The following is a 16,002-nucleotide window of genomic DNA, read 5'->3' on the forward strand; positions in this document are numbered from 1 at the left end:
CATCATACATTCAACTCTGTGGCTGTGGACATGTCCATGGAGAAAATCACAGCTGTCTGAATAGCTAGAAAGAAGTTGGTTTATGCAATTACAGTAAGGAACCAAAATAGAAATAATTTTATAAATTTTATAGAACATGAATACATAAAGATATAGTCTCTAGCTTATTTCCTGGCAAGCAACGTAAAACTATGTAAACATTTGGATATAATTGGCAGAAAATTGAATATAATATCAAAATATGTTACTATAGCCTTTTAAATTGCTTGACATTAAATATAATCTTTCTAATCTGTGCTAGAAGGATTTTAATTGATATCTATAATGGCAATGGCAATTTAATTATTTTAATATTTTGAGAAAAATGAAGATTATACAATAGTCTTTAATCATTAATAATAATGTAATTTTATTATCCATTTTTCTTGGAAACAAATATATGCTATTTTTTTTAGCTGCTAAAGTGACTGCAGCAAAACTGAGATATATTTTTTTGGGAACAATAGTACTTTAAAAAAATTAAGAAATAGTAGAAAAACTCTTTGAAGAGTCTTTTAGTTAAAGTTTGTTTTGTTCACCTTTGGTCTCCATGTAACAAGACTGTGGAATACAGTATAAATGTAATTCCTAGTAAATTATATCTATTTATACAAGTTATTTGTTAAAAATACTGGGGATGGATTTTTACAATTTTATATCTCTTCTTAAGATGAATTTTTTTGTGATTTGTTTGTTGTTGTATTTTTTCTTTTTCCAATCATATACATTATATTGCAATCATATGTGAAATAAACTACTATGTAAAATATTACAATAGTTTTATTCTCAGTATTTTACTAACTGGTTCAATAAAAATTTAAGCAATAAAATCAGAGATATTTAGAAGATATTTAGATAGATATTTTCTGTAAAAATAAGACAGCTAATTTTTTACCTGAATTCTTTCTGTTGTTGTGGGCCATATCTGCTGGCACAGAACCTTTTTCAGCACATCTGGAAGAAGACTCACAATTATAAGCATAATAATGCCCAGCCATGCAGGACCAGTAGATAGCATCTGCAGGAATATGTAGTACATCCTCTGGTAGTTGAGGAATGGCCTAATAGATGAAAAGTAAAATACTGTCAGGGGGTGGAAGACATGAATGAAAGCAATAGTGATTTCAACATGCATGTTTTTATTATTATATCCCATCTCCACATTCCTAGACTGGTTAGCTCAAAATACTATGTTTTCATTGGATATCACTGTTCTGCGTGGAGATAAATAACTAAAATGACAGTATTTTCTATTAACCTGTCTCTTTAAAGGGCGTATTTACATTGGCAGTATAGTCTTCCCTAAGCTAGGAGAAAAAAAATTTTGCAAGCAATTTCAGAGAGCCAGTTTGGTCTAGTGGTTGAGTTATAAGGTTAGAAATTAAGAGACTTTGAGTTCTAGAACTCAACAACAACTCCTTAGGCATGGTAGCTAGCTAAATGACTTTTGGGCCAGTCATTCCCTCAATCCAACTCACAGTGTTGTTACCTTATTTATAAAAAATAATAAAGGTGGGATTAAAAGAAACCTTTAAAAAACCTTATCTAGATTGGCTTCAATCTAGTTAAAGAAAATTAATGCAATACACACATAATTCATGGACGTTCAATTCCCACCCAAAATAACAAGCTATTTTTGTGTGTATACACTTCTCCCAAGTAAATAAATAGGGTTTTACTGAGACTCAAGCATAGATATTAGAAAGTCCTCTCCCAACTAGATTCTGGAGCTGGGACTAACAACTAGGGCCCCATTAGAACCTAGAAAAATAACAAGAAAAGGGAGTAGAAGCAATTAGGAACTAACTGTCTCTCTGTCTCTCTCTCTCTCTGTGTATACAAACACACATCTACATACAGTACATACAAACACTAGTTGAATGTACATAACTGCACACAGACATTCTACCTCAGGATTTGGTGCTTTCTCCTCTCCTGTTTAAAGTGAAACCAGTGGAGGAGATTATCCAATAGCGTGGGATAAGGTATCATCAGTATGCTAATGATACTCAGATTTATATCTCCACCCTGGTCACCTAAAAGAAGCTGTAGAGCAGACATGTCAAACTCATGACTTCGTGTGACATCACGCAACATATCGGGACTTTTTCCCCATTGCCAGCAATGGGGTGGGTGCGGTTTCGGTGTGACGGATCCGACCCGCAGGCCAGCAGTTTGACATGCCTGCCGTAGAGGTTCTGTTCCAATGTTCAGAGGCTATGAGGGCCTAGATACAATGTGACCCCTGGATGTCTGAACTTTTATGCGCAACAGACAAAGGGATTTAAATATAGATTCACAATGGTTTCTTACCAAATGATCCCTCCCCAGAGAAGAGAAAAGACAATGTAGAAAAGTAGTGATCCCCAGATCACAAAGTGGTTAATCCAAGTCCAGTAGTGAGTATCCAGTGCAAGCTGTATAGAAAGATACTAATATTAGTATTTCAGGATATAGAGGAAAGGAGACTATATAAATATTTAGTTGCTTTATGATGGCCTTAACTTGCGGAATCCTGGATTTTTGAGCAATTTGTTCTTAGCTATCTAAACCAAAGTGCTGAAAAGTACTTTTAAGCAATACAGTATAGTTGTATATAAATTGCAGCAAATTTTATCAGCAGTTATCACTTCCCTACACTTTCTGTTCCCATACCATGTAATTTTTTTCATTTTCATATCAAATCTATTTCTTCATGAGAGAAAAATGCACTTCCTTACTCAGCTCTCTCTACATCATATTCCTCAGAAGCTGCAATTGTAAAATTATTTTTTGTTTACCACTGAGATGGCTATTGATAGTTTCTTCTAAAAGCTCCAAGCATTCAAATCTAATTGGAAACCAAACACACAACAGTTCTTCAAAATTCTTTTTATAAAGAGCTGATAAGATGAGGCACTTTATGTAATTAATTTCACCAGCTCTTTTTTTTTAAATTTGCTTGACTTAACAACAGTAATAAGTCTCATTATGACCAAATTACTACCAATGATTTCTAAAAGTTCATCTTCTTAAAGTACTAAATAATCAGAGAGCTCTGACAAACACCACAGCTTTTAGTTTATGAGGGGGAAAACGCTTATTTACCTTTTGCATGCCATGAAAATCTTTATAAACTTTATAAACATTACTTTTTCTTAAATATCATCCATATCATTTGGATTATAAGAATGTTGTCATTTTGATGTTTTAGAAGATTATACCTTTAATGTAACAGTGAATACCAGTACTGTGAACACCAGTGTTCCAAAGGTCCAGTTTCCAAACATCTATTCAGGAAGGAATAAATAAGTCCTAGGTTAGACATTCCAATAAAGAAAGGGGTTTGTTTGGTTTTTTAGAACAGTGCTGTTTATAGGTAGTCCTAGGCCAGAGGTAGGCAACCTTGGCTCTTTTATGACTCGTGGACTTCAACTCCCAGAATTCCTGAGCCAGCATGGAATCAGTGAATCCAGCTTCCCACCTTGACTTTGTTAAAATTCGGTTGGGAAGGTCACAAATGATGATCATATGACCTCTGGACAATGCAATCCTTTTAGATGATGCTGGTTGCTAAGCACCTGAATTTTGATCACATGAACCTGGGCATGCTACAACATGCGTGAGGATTGATAATAAGTCACCTCTCACAGTGTTGTTGAGTAAATAAATGGTTGTAATAGACCAATATGTTCACCTCTAATAGCACATGGGAATTAAAACATTCTTTACAGAAAGCCTTGATTTAGTCTTTGCAACAGATCCTGAATTCAGCGTTCTAAGACTGAGTCATAATGCTACTACAGCCAATATACAGGTACTCCTCAACTTACAACCATTTGTTTAATGACCATTTGAAGTTACAACAGCACTGGAAAAAATGACTTATGGCCAGTTTTTACATGACTGTTGCAGTAATCCCATGGACATGTGATCAGTATTCAGGCACTTGAGAACTGGCATGTGTTTATGACAGTTACAGTTTCCTGGGATCATGTGATAACTCTTGTAACCTTCCTAGCTTGATTCTGACAAAGTCAATGGGGGAAGCCAGATTTGCTTAATGACCGCATGATTTACTTGACAACTGCAGTGATTCACTTAACAACTGTGGCAAAAAAGGTTGTAAAATGGGGCACAATTCACTTAACAACTGTCATGCTTAGCAATAGAAATTTTGGGGCTCCATTGTCATAAATTGAGGACTATGTGTAAAAGTCAGAAGCCTCAGCAAGTAGCAAAATATAGAAATGGGGAAAAAAAGATCTCCTGCCTGCCCAACATACAAACAAAATCAGTGAATCTGGAATGCTGAGCAACTTATGGAATTTGGGCATGGGGTAGAGGATATGCAGCTATAAAACAGAACGGCTGGAATTAGAGGTTTCAGGTGTGATATAAATAAACATACTACATTATTTTAGACTTTCATTATATTTAAATACATTTTATGATTCACACAATTCTGTGCCATGCATCTACAGCATTATGGGGAAGGAGGATTGGAAAGGCTATCTATGAAAGAAAAGAGCAAATGTTATTTTAGCTCGATAGTACATGAATTGTGATGTAAAAAGATTTAAATCCTATGCATGCTTATCAAGGAATAAATCCAACAGAATAAAAAAAACCTCTTACATCCTGCATAAGATTTCACTGTTAATATCAAATGTAAAACAAAACAAAAATCATCCTTATCATTGGTGGTCATTGGTATCACATTTATATCTTTTTCCCATGACTTAATCATCTACCTTCTAGTAAAAGTAATTTGAAAATAATCCATAATAACAATAAAACAACTTTAGCTACCAAATGACAGATCCAGAAATGTGTAAGTATAACTCCACTTGCAGAATAGTTAGAAAAATGTTAAAATCTCTCCTCCCTCTTGTGGACAACTTCCCACTCTTGAGATGAAAAACCCTCAGAGGAGTGATATTTCTAATTTTCCCCTTGAACAAATAAGTTTTAAAATGATGAATACATTTGGAATATTAGATTATTAGTGTATTCCAAAACTTTGTATCAAACAGTGATCAGAATTAGAGATCAACAAAATAGGATTCAAGAGTGAAATTGATATCAAGGTTCTTTTTTCTGAATAAGCAAAATGAGATGAATCACATGACTCTCATTTCCATTTGTATGTTAATGTTTGATATTTGTAACAGATATTAAAATATCTTTCTTGATTTTTTCATATATTTCCATATTTATGGGAAATATTTAACATTATTAGAAATTGTCCATTTCATAATAATGACCAGGTTAAAATCTGGCGTTAAAATGAAAGAGATATAGGTAATTCAGTATCAGTTTATATAAATATTGAACATTTTTATAACAATTCAGGCTTTTAATGCCCTGGCCTGTCAATGGCTGCTGCCGAATGCTACATCAGTCTGTAATAAAATCACTTGATCCATGACTTATTTGTTGAAGAAAAGACTGATCTGGCATATCACTAAGACCTGGCTGGGGCAAGAGGGCAGGATTTATATAGAGCTTTATATCTCTACCCCAGGCCCCCAGGGTGATGCTGTGGATGTCCTATACCAATATCTGGAGGATTTGGGGGATTGGATAGTGCAAAAAGGGCTCCCACTCAACTCTAGCAAGATAAAGTGGCCGTGTGTCAGGACCCACCCCAAACCACGACTTAGGAAGACAAAACTCTTGGAGCCAAATCTTAGTCCAAAAGGAATCTTTACTGTGACATGCTTGGTTGTAGAAATACAAGACAGGACTTAATATTGTTCTACAAACTAAACCCTTATAAAGAGTTCCCGGTTCAACCCCCCCTTAACCCCATTTGGTCAGTCCCCCATCATTTACCTCGTATCATCCCTCTCATGGGAAAAAGGAACTTAGGACCTTTTATGTTTATTGCTCTCTTCCATGACACAAGCCAGATGCTCCTACCCTAACCCCCCCTTTTGTTCCCCCAGTTCAAAAGGCTTCTCTTTTCCTTTGAAATGCCTAATACAGGCTCAATACACATTCATTTCCTCCTCCTCGGGAGATGGCAGAATCCATGGAATAATGTTTTAAACATACATTTATGAATATGATATAAATGGATTCTGACACCGTGGGTATATTTGGACTCCCTGGAGACAAGGTTCTTCCATGGTTCTGATGGAGTTATATTGCCCCAAATAGACCTGGTGCACAATCTAGGAGTCTCTTGGATTTGCTTGAAGAGCAGGTGGCCACCCTGGCTAGAAGGGCCTTTGCACATCTTTGGGTGGTGCACCAATTGAGCTCATACCTGGACCAGAAGGCTCTACTCACAGTAAATCTCACCCTTGTAACCTTCAGGTTGAACTACTATAACATGCTTCTACATGCGTTGCCCTTGAAGACCATTCAGAAACTCCAACTGGTACAGAATGGTGCCACACAGGAAGTAAATAGTGCCAGGTATATGGCAGATGTAACACCACTCCTGCATGAGCTACACTGGTTACCAGTCTGTTTCTGGTGCAATTCAAAGTGCTGGTGATTACCTATAAAGCCTTACATGGCTTGGAATATAAAGGTAACACAAATGGCAACTGCATTTGCAGTATATAACCACACTGCCCAATTATACAAGGTTAAAATATGCAGAAAGGATGTTGAAAGAATAGCTAATTATAACTAAAGTAGCATATTATTAATTGGATTTCAATAAATAAGAACAGAATTTAGATATGCTCTATACATTTATCTGAAAAAGTTTTCTGTGCATAGAGGAGAAAGAAAAGCAAGCACTTGTGTGAGTTCCAAGAGAGACAAGAGCCATGTCTGGAAATTATTTATATGTTATTTATCTTTTCTAGAGCAAGCCTAAGTGTCTAGGACAGCGAGAAATAATAAGTGAGCACAAAACACAAAGCCCAAAGTATCTCTGCTATGACAAAAAGTGCCAGAACAATAGACTTCTAGTTTTAGATTTAAAATGAGAAGGAAAAAAATGAAAAATAACAAAAGCAGGTAGAAAGGAAAACTGAATTCACACCATGTCAATAATAAGAATGCAATAGAAGATGGAAAATAACAGAATTGTAAAGATGAAGAATTTTCAGTCCTCAAAAACCTTGTTAGAAATTTAAAAGTATTTATATTTTACAAAATATAGCATTATTATAATTATAGCTCACAGTCCTATGCTTAATGTCTGTTCTGTACCAGCCTACTACCGGCCCTGCAGATAAGGCAGGGACAACCCCTTTACAAGAAGGCAAGAGGCTGGAACTAAGCCTACCAAATTTATGGACACAAAAGCAAACAGAGCAAAACAAAACACGAACCATGACACAGGAGCTATTCAAACAGTTGCCTTCAGCAAACCAGCCCTCCCACACATTCCCCTTTTAAACAGTTCAGGGCATGGCTTCTGTCTGCCTCCTTCCGAGGTGCCCCATTGCCTTCCTCTGTTTACTCGTGCTTGACTGCCTCCTGCGTCGGGCGTCCTTGAACAGGGCCAGCTGTGGGTCATCTTCATCCACGCTGTCAGGCTCACACAGCTGGGTCTGCGTCATAACCAGGTGGGAGGGGCCTGGCTGAGGGCTCTGCGGAGCCTCAATACTATCCTCAGCAAGCTCTTCGTCACCCCCCTCCTCTTCCTCTGAATCGTCCGACCCAACTGCCGAACCCACAGGCTGACCCTGAATCACAACAATGTCAAGCAGTCACCTCTTCATCAGAGAGATAGTCTAATAGAGTGCAAGAAAGGAAAAAGTAGCCTCAACTATCACTGGTTGGAGCCCTGCCCACTCTTGTCATGGAAATTCCAACAATTATCAACATTTCTGTTTTTTGGACTTGGCTTGTGTGGAACAGCAGAAAAAGGAAAGAAAGCATCTATACAACATAGTCCAACAAAATGGATATCCACGCAACTTTACTAAAAAGTCCCTGAGCACTCAACCCAATACAGCACAACCAACACAAACCCTAAAAAGAATTACACTGCTGTACATCAAGAATATCTCAGAAACTTACCAACAGACTACTATAACCACATGGAATCAGTGTAGCACACAAGGCAACTAAAACCCTTCAAAACATCCTAAGCAGATCAAAAGATCCAACAATCCTAGAAGAAAAAACAGGAATCATCTACAACATACAATGTAAGGACTGCAAAAACCACTATGTAGGACAAACAGGCAGAAGACTGGCAGAACGCATCCACAAACACCAATTAGCAGTCACAAGACATGATGAAAATTCTTTAATTTCACAACATATAGAAGGATTTAACCATAGTTTCATTTGGGAAAATATGACCATGCTAGACCAAGTCAAGTCCAAAAATGCCAGGGAATTTCTAGAAACCTGGCACTCTAACAATCAGCCATCAATAGACACATAGACATTAACAACATCTATAGACTATGCAAAAGAGACTATCACCCAGCCCAAAAAGGAACAAAAAGACCCAAGCACATCTCCACCAGTAATCAGCACCTAGATCAGCATAGATTAACTCCAAGGTTAACATTAGATCAGCAATCAAGTAAACAATACCCCAATCAAGAAACTGCCAAAGAAGCCAACAGCAAATAGCCCAATCAAAGGATCTCAAGACCACCCCCACCAACACTGACAGGCAAACCACTAGAATTTAAACTGAGAGCAAACTGCACTCCTTACTGGCACTGACGGATGTTACCTAGTTTGGGTAATGAAATGCTTGCAACAAAACAAGCAAGCTCAGAAAGCACCAAGGACCCTAAATGTCTTTGGAGATTCTCAGTTATCCAGGTCACGGTTGTCCCAAAGATGCTTTCCAAAAGGCAATTGGATTTTCTTTTTTCTTCCTTGAAGACATTTTGTTTTTCATCCAAGAAGCTTTTTCAGAAGCAAATTCTTCATGATAAACATCAAAGAAAGTCCAGTTGCTTTTTGCAAAGCATCTCTGGGACAGTTATGACTCTAGTTCACAGGTCTGCAACCCGCGGCTCCGGAGCCACATGCGGCTCTTTCAGCCATCTTCTGCGGCTCCCAGTCCTCTGCCATGTGCAGTCCAAAAAAAAAAAAGTGGGACTAAAAAAGTTCAATCAATCAATTCAAATATGCAGGGTAGGTGCATATCTCGACTTGGCTCCACTCTTCGGTCAAACCCTGTTCTGCGCATGCGCGCATGTACGCGCATGTGCACACATTTTTTGCGGCTCCCAGTTTTCCCTTTTGTGAGGGAACCGGTTCCGAGTGGCTCTTTCACTGTTTCAGGTTGCTCACCCCTGCTCTAGTTGAACCAGGATGACTTTGTCACAATGACTGATAATATAATCACCAGTTGGTTGGATGGACTTCTGCAATGCAATTTTCATGTTGCTTTTGGAGATGACCCAGAGGTTTTGGCTGGTACAAAATGCAGCAGTTACACTGTTGGCAGGTCAACACTATCAATATATACCAGCAGCATAAAACCTGGCTTCTGGACCAAATTCAAAGTGCTGGTCTTTATATCCTAAAAACCTTACACCAGCATATTTATTCAACAACTCCTTGTAGAATCAAATCTAACTGCCTGATTCATCATTGTAAGGGGTCCTGCTGGGAGCCCTCCAATTCTGTTGATAGGACATGGGCCTGTCAACAGAATTTCTCAGTAATACCCTGTACCTTATGCAACTACCCAACCCCACCAGTTTTATGCAGTACCCACCCTGGCTTTTCACAAGCAGGTACAGTCTTATTCCATTATGTCTTGGTCCAATGCCAATGATGTTTCATTAGTTTTATTATTATTTTTTGTTCTATGGTCCAGCACCCAGAGAACTATGAGAGTGGGTGGCTTGGAAATAGATAGATAGATAGATAGATAGATAGATAGATAGATAGATAGATAGATAGATAGACAGACAGACAGACAGACAGACAGACAGACAGACAGACAGATAATAAGCAAGCAAATCTGTCTCATGAGAAGTTGTATCATGAGAATTCTGATACATCTGCAACTTCATATAGCTATGGTGATAAAAGCACAGCAAACTATATACACAAAGAGAAGCATACTTAATTGTTGTTGAGCCTGTCCAGTGTATAGAATGGAGATATCTATCTATTAAATAAATTTATATGGTTACCCATCTAACCAGTGAAACTCTGTCAATGAACAAAGACTGTGGAAGTGATCTGAATTTTTTTACTTCATCTCACAGGGATCCAACTACCTTTGAAATAAAAAAATACACAGCCAACATATAAAGTCATATTTTCCTAGAAGTAGTTAGCAAGTCTAAAAACAAACATTTAGAAAATGCTGAACTTAATTAGAAAGCCTGCTTATGGTAAAGCAGATTTGTATTTTTGTTCCACAGATGAGACTGTCTGTGAAGATTCTTTTTCTCCAGGAACTGTCTATAACTCCTGAAAATGTGGAATGGTAGAGAATAGCCTTGGAGGTTCCTGCAGCAAGTATGATATAATAGATCACAGTCTTTGGAACAGAAGCCCGGATAAAGCATGGTTTAAATGTAGAGCTTCAAAAGTTGCCTAGATGGTTTAACTTTGTGAATTACTTTAATTCATCTGCATAAATGATTTACACTATTACTTTGTTTCTTGTGGCTTTACCAATCGCTTATTTTTCCCCAAACTACCTATCTTATTTTGTGTGTGTGTGTGTGTGAACAGTAACTATCCTAATGTAATTAAATTATACGAACATGAAAGAAAGTAAACAAATAGAAGTAATTTTTTTTAAAAAAATCCCATACAATTCTTTGTTTTTAAAAAGTAAATTAAGTTTTTTATTATTTTGGCACAGCTTATAAGAGGCAAAAAAGAAAAAAAATGTGATTTTTTTTCTAGGAATATCTGAATTGCAATAGAGAAAAACACACATCATGACAAAACCACAGCAGTCTTACCATGTGAGTGTTGACTGTCATTAGCTGAAGACAGAAAGAGAAGAAAGGAAGAAGAAAATAAAAAAGCAAGACACAAATAAAACAAACTGCAAAATGTTAATGTGCAAATAAAAGCAGAAGGACTTTAAAATATGTTTTAAATTATGTACAGTACTTAACAAAAACTACAAATATAATTTTATTTAAATGGATATACTTTGTTCTTTTCAAATAAGTATGGTACTTAACTATATGATATCTATTTTTAAAGTGGAAGATGTAATATATCACATATTGTAAACAGCTTAAATAAAGTTGTATAATTCACTGAGTAAATGTTTCAAGTGACTGGTACCTCAATTAACTCCTATAATTTATCTGATTTTTTTTAAAAAATTATTAATAGCCCTTAAAAGAAATTAGCCATGAACTAAGCTCTCTATTAAGATACTTTTAAAAACATAAATCAACACCTTTCACTTTCCCAGAGACATATTAGTTTTAAAGGATTGAAAAGATGAAGATGTTAACATATACTGATAATCTAGGATTCCTGGCTTTCTGTGTATATGTTAATGAAGAGAATTCACTCTTTTCTTCAAGGGACAAAACTAGAAAGTGATGGCTTTTTGTTGGTTCCACACTTAAAATCCAGTCTAGGATTTGATAGAATTCTGGGTAATTTTCTTTACAAATACAATCAACTGAGGGAGCCTTATTTCAATCGTCATCATCACCATCCTCCCCACCACCATCACCACCACCATCATCATCATCAGTTCTGTCTAAAGCCACCTACCTTTTTTTTATTTGGCAGTGGCCTTATGGAGTTAAACCGGGAAGTACAAAGCCTATTGTTCTGAGAATGGAACGTTCTAGGGAATTTTGGAATATTGTCTTTCTCCTTTGGAACATGCCAATCTGGCCATAATGGAAATACTGTGAATTGTAAACGTTTCATGATGTTCTGGATAAATAGGTCTGATCTGAGTATGCTTAGAGCTGAACTTCTGAAGAAGAATGTCAGGGATATATCAGAGTAAGATAATCTACAGGAAATATAGTCCCAAGGCTTTAAGGATAAATTGCAGTCTGAACTCAATGTAAAGAGTTCAAAGGTTAACACCCAGACCAGCCTCCCATTTTAAAAATTGCTTATTATAATAACTAGAGCAGAACTGGGAAACTTAGAATTACATTTAATGAAATAGAAAACACATAAACATATTTAGCTTCTTGGAATTTTTTCAGAGTACTTCAATCAATCTGTAGACATTGTGCAGAAGACGTGGAAGTGGAAGAACACTTGCCTTAGCATACAGACAGTTCAGTTTCAATTCTGCAATTTCTCTAAATATGGCTTAAAAAAATCCTGCCTGAATCCTTAGAGCAAACATGTCAAACTCACGATGTCACGTGACGCCACGCAATGTATCGGGACGGTTTTGCCATTGCCGGCAATGGGGTGGGCATGACTTCCACATGATGCGTCTGACCCGTAGGCCGGCAGTTTGACACCCCTGCCTTAGAGAATACATGCCAGCATAGATATACCCAAAGAAAAACCAATTCAATTATTTCCTCTAAAACAGCATCTGAAAGTTAGATACAAACCTGCCCATTGCTGGTCATTGTTGAACTGTCAAACAAGAAATAGGCACCAAAGAAAAAGACGACAGCATCAAAAACTCCCAAGAATGTCCAGTAAATGAATACACGCCATCGTAGGTGAGCATTCTTGGCAACATCCCTGAATAATAACATAAGATACTCATTTTTTTACATTTGAAATAAAAATAAATAAATGCTGTAATGTTTCTATGAACTTTACATACAGCAAAGTTTTTTTAAACTTGCTAGCTTTAAGATGTATGATTTCACCTCCCAGAAATTCCTCAGCCAGCATGCATTCCTATGCTGATGTTTCAGTCTATATATATCTTCTCACTGAGCCTTAAACCAGAATTTCCACTAGAAGTGTTTCACTTCAACTTTTATAATTCCCTTCTAGGGAGAATTAAGGGAACTGAAGATCACTTTAACTGCAGGGCACCAAGATGAGCAAGGCTGTTCTAAATTCTTTCATATAGGAAGACTCAGATATATCCAATACATGATTTACTTTATTTTAAGACAGCCAATTTAGTTGAGATACCAGCCTGGAGAGCGTGAGTTCAAGTACTGCCTTAGGCACAAAGCTAATTGGGTGAACTTGTGACCAACTCATAGCCCTAGGAAGCAATAATAAACCACTTTCAAAATCTTGCCAAGAAAACTTCAGGGACTAGTCTGCAGGAGTCAAAATTACTCAAAAGCATGCACAGAAGTAATAAAAAACAACACTAGAGGTCCCCAGAACACTGCTTCATTTCAAAGAGCGCTCTCTCTCTCTCTCTCTCTCTCTCTCTCTCTCTCTCTCTCTCTCTCTCTCTCTCTCTCTCTCTCTCTCTCTCTCTCTCTCTCTCTCTCTCTCTCTCTCTCTCTCTCTCTCTCTCTCTCTCTCTCTCTCTCTCTCTCTCTGAAATAGCTACAGATTAAATACAACATGCATACTTGGATATTTGTTCCCAAGTGATTTTTCTAAATATTAATTACCATATATTACTGAAATTATTTATTCATCAGTGATTCTATTGATAAATCCTATATCACTGAGTTTAGCTGAGAAACTGTGATAATGCTTAAAGTACAACTATGTTTTGTGTTTAAGCAATTTTGAACCCACTTGTTTTTCAATTATAAACAATAATTATTACTGGTACGTGGGCTGTAATTTTTAGCTGATTAATAAATCCTAAACAGAGTTCCTGTGTTGTTTTCCTGCTGGGAATATTTAACATATGCACACAATAAATTTCACTAACATAACATCTCTTGTTCCAACACTCATTGCTTGCCTACCCTTCAGAAACAGAATATGAATTAATTGATCTCATCTGCCTGTTCAAACAATAAGCATTTACCTGTATAGTATAGGGTTTCTCTTGAGTGTCTCAGAACTCACATGTTGTTCCATTAGACTATATAACAAAATAGGAAGTGAAGTAAAGCTGATATTATACAGAGTAAGATACGCAGTATCATATAAAGGCTGCAGACAAAAAAAAACAGTTTAAATTTTTTAGTAAAATAGTGTCATAAAAAGAATTATAAGAGGAAATAAAAGAAACACGAAATCACCAATTAGCTGATATTATATTACTACTAGCTAATGAATGTTATAACTACTATTAATCACTGTAACCATACTCTTCAATTCAGCTAACTCTAATTCTTATGCTAGTCCTGATTAGATTAAAAATTGAGTTGAATTGGCTATGGACGAACAAATAATAAATAAGTATGAAAACAGCAAAATCCAATTAATAATAAGCATTCCCATTTCAATAGAAATCACTAAAGAATATATTTCTTATCCATTAAAAAATATGACCATAAGATGATTAGCTTTGGCTATTTCAAGCATAAAGTTGGTTTTGTATTTCATGTAGCAATCACTACCTGAATAACAAAAACTTTCTAAGTCATTATGGATTATTGCTTTATATCTCACATAAAATAGAAGAGTAACAAAAAAATAGTTTGTGACAACAGGGGACAAAAATAAGCATGAGTGGTCTTGTAGTATTGCTGACAAATCTACTTGTATCTTACAAAAGTAAGAAATGCTGACGATTTGTTACCTTTCAGTTGTACATGAGCTTAAGAATCTGTAACCTTCACGGCAAATTTGCATACTTTAAGTAGTGAAGATTATACTACTTACATTGTAAGGAATCAAGAAATAAAATACATAGGCAAAAGAGTAGATTAGAAATGTGTTCACACATTAAATCACTGGGCCATGGCATGGCAGCAACCAGTCCACACAAACAAGCAAAGCCCCATCTGCAGGATACAGGCAGCACACAAAACCACGCCCTCTCCAGTCTGTGAAAAAACCTTTCTCCATGTAACCAGTCCCTGGTGCCCAAAAGGTTGGGAACCTCTGCATTAAATTCAAGAAATAGCCACCAATTTATGAGATTCAAACATTCCTTTCTAGTTTTTCAGCAGAAAAAAATAAAAAGTTGATTGTTATGCCTATGCAAATATGGAACCTTCCCAAGCTCACATTCAAATATAATTTCATTGTGTTCATTGATGTCCCTCCACTGCTACCCAGAATTAATGCAAGCTGAATTATCTAAAAAGCCCCAACTGGGGGGAAAAAACTAACATTTTTCATTCAACTCTGTATTGAAGAAGAAAAACTAATTGAAATAAATAAAATAGTATAAAAACAAAATTTATGTTAGTTCATAAAATGAAGATGTTCTTAAGATACCTGTTGTGAAAATCCACAGAAGAACTGGTATAAAAACTGAGGAAAAATGAAGCAGACATTCTGGAAGACAAGAGCAATAGATATTACACAAATGATCACAAACGAAGTGGTAGCAATACAATCAAATATTAAGTTCAAACAACTATAAATGTTAAGTTTTTAATAAGACATTGCATTAATATCATTTAAAACACATTTTTAGTAATATATGGGTGTTCAATTCAGTTTATTGATGTTTTAGGCCAGTACAAGCAGAATGCAATATTTTCTCAGAATTCTCATACACTGGATAGAATGCATATCTGTAAGAAACAAGACATGACAAATGAAAATATAAAGATGCACTTGTTGCTCCAGACTGTCAGCTGAATGTCATTTAGACATTTAGATGGTAGGTGGATATGTATATATGTACATAGTTTCTAATGAATATTTTCACAGTGCAAGCTCAGTGTATGTCTAAATAATGAAGCAATGCCATCATAAAGCAATGCCATCTGTTCAGAATCTTAATTTATTTTGCACTTTTTTCTTCTACTTGAGATGCTGTCTTGTGTTTTTCCATTCTCTTATTTTAATCTCCTGAACAAAACTGTTTTGCATGCAACTAAAGAGGAAGTTATTATTTTTTTCTCTTTTACTACTACAATCATGTTAGCAACACCAAAGCCTTCTGGGTTGAGAGGATTAACTGGTGACACCACCATTGCTCAGGGCGACACTCAGTGGGGGGCTCCTTTCATATCCTTATTAAGCTGCCCACTTGTTATATCCATCTCTCTACTCATGGTTGCTCCCTTTCAA

General features: G+C 36.2%; 1 protein-coding gene across 7 annotated transcripts in view; it reads right to left on the reverse strand.

The window, feature by feature from the left end:
- Positions 1-16,002, reverse strand: part of ATP11A (ATPase phospholipid transporting 11A) — a 123,288-nt gene that overhangs the window by 11,137 nt on the left and 96,149 nt on the right. For all 7 annotated transcript variants that reach the window (XM_083362490.1, XM_083362485.1, XM_083362484.1 and 4 more), the window contains exons 23-28: positions 15,199-15,258; positions 13,835-13,962; positions 12,486-12,621; positions 3,243-3,308; positions 2,353-2,456; positions 935-1,100 (exon numbers count right to left, since the gene is read on the reverse strand). In XM_083362490.1, the coding sequence (XP_083218616.1) occupies positions 935-1,100; positions 2,353-2,456; positions 3,243-3,308; positions 12,486-12,621; positions 13,835-13,962; positions 15,199-15,258 (660 nt within the window). The remainder of the gene's footprint in view (positions 1-934; positions 1,101-2,352; positions 2,457-3,242; positions 3,309-12,485; positions 12,622-13,834; positions 13,963-15,198; positions 15,259-16,002) is intronic.

The sequence above is a fragment of the Vipera ursinii genome, assembly GCF_947247035.1.
Source record: "Vipera ursinii genome assembly, chromosome: 4".
Lineage (NCBI taxonomy): Eukaryota > Metazoa > Chordata > Lepidosauria > Squamata > Viperidae > Vipera > Vipera ursinii.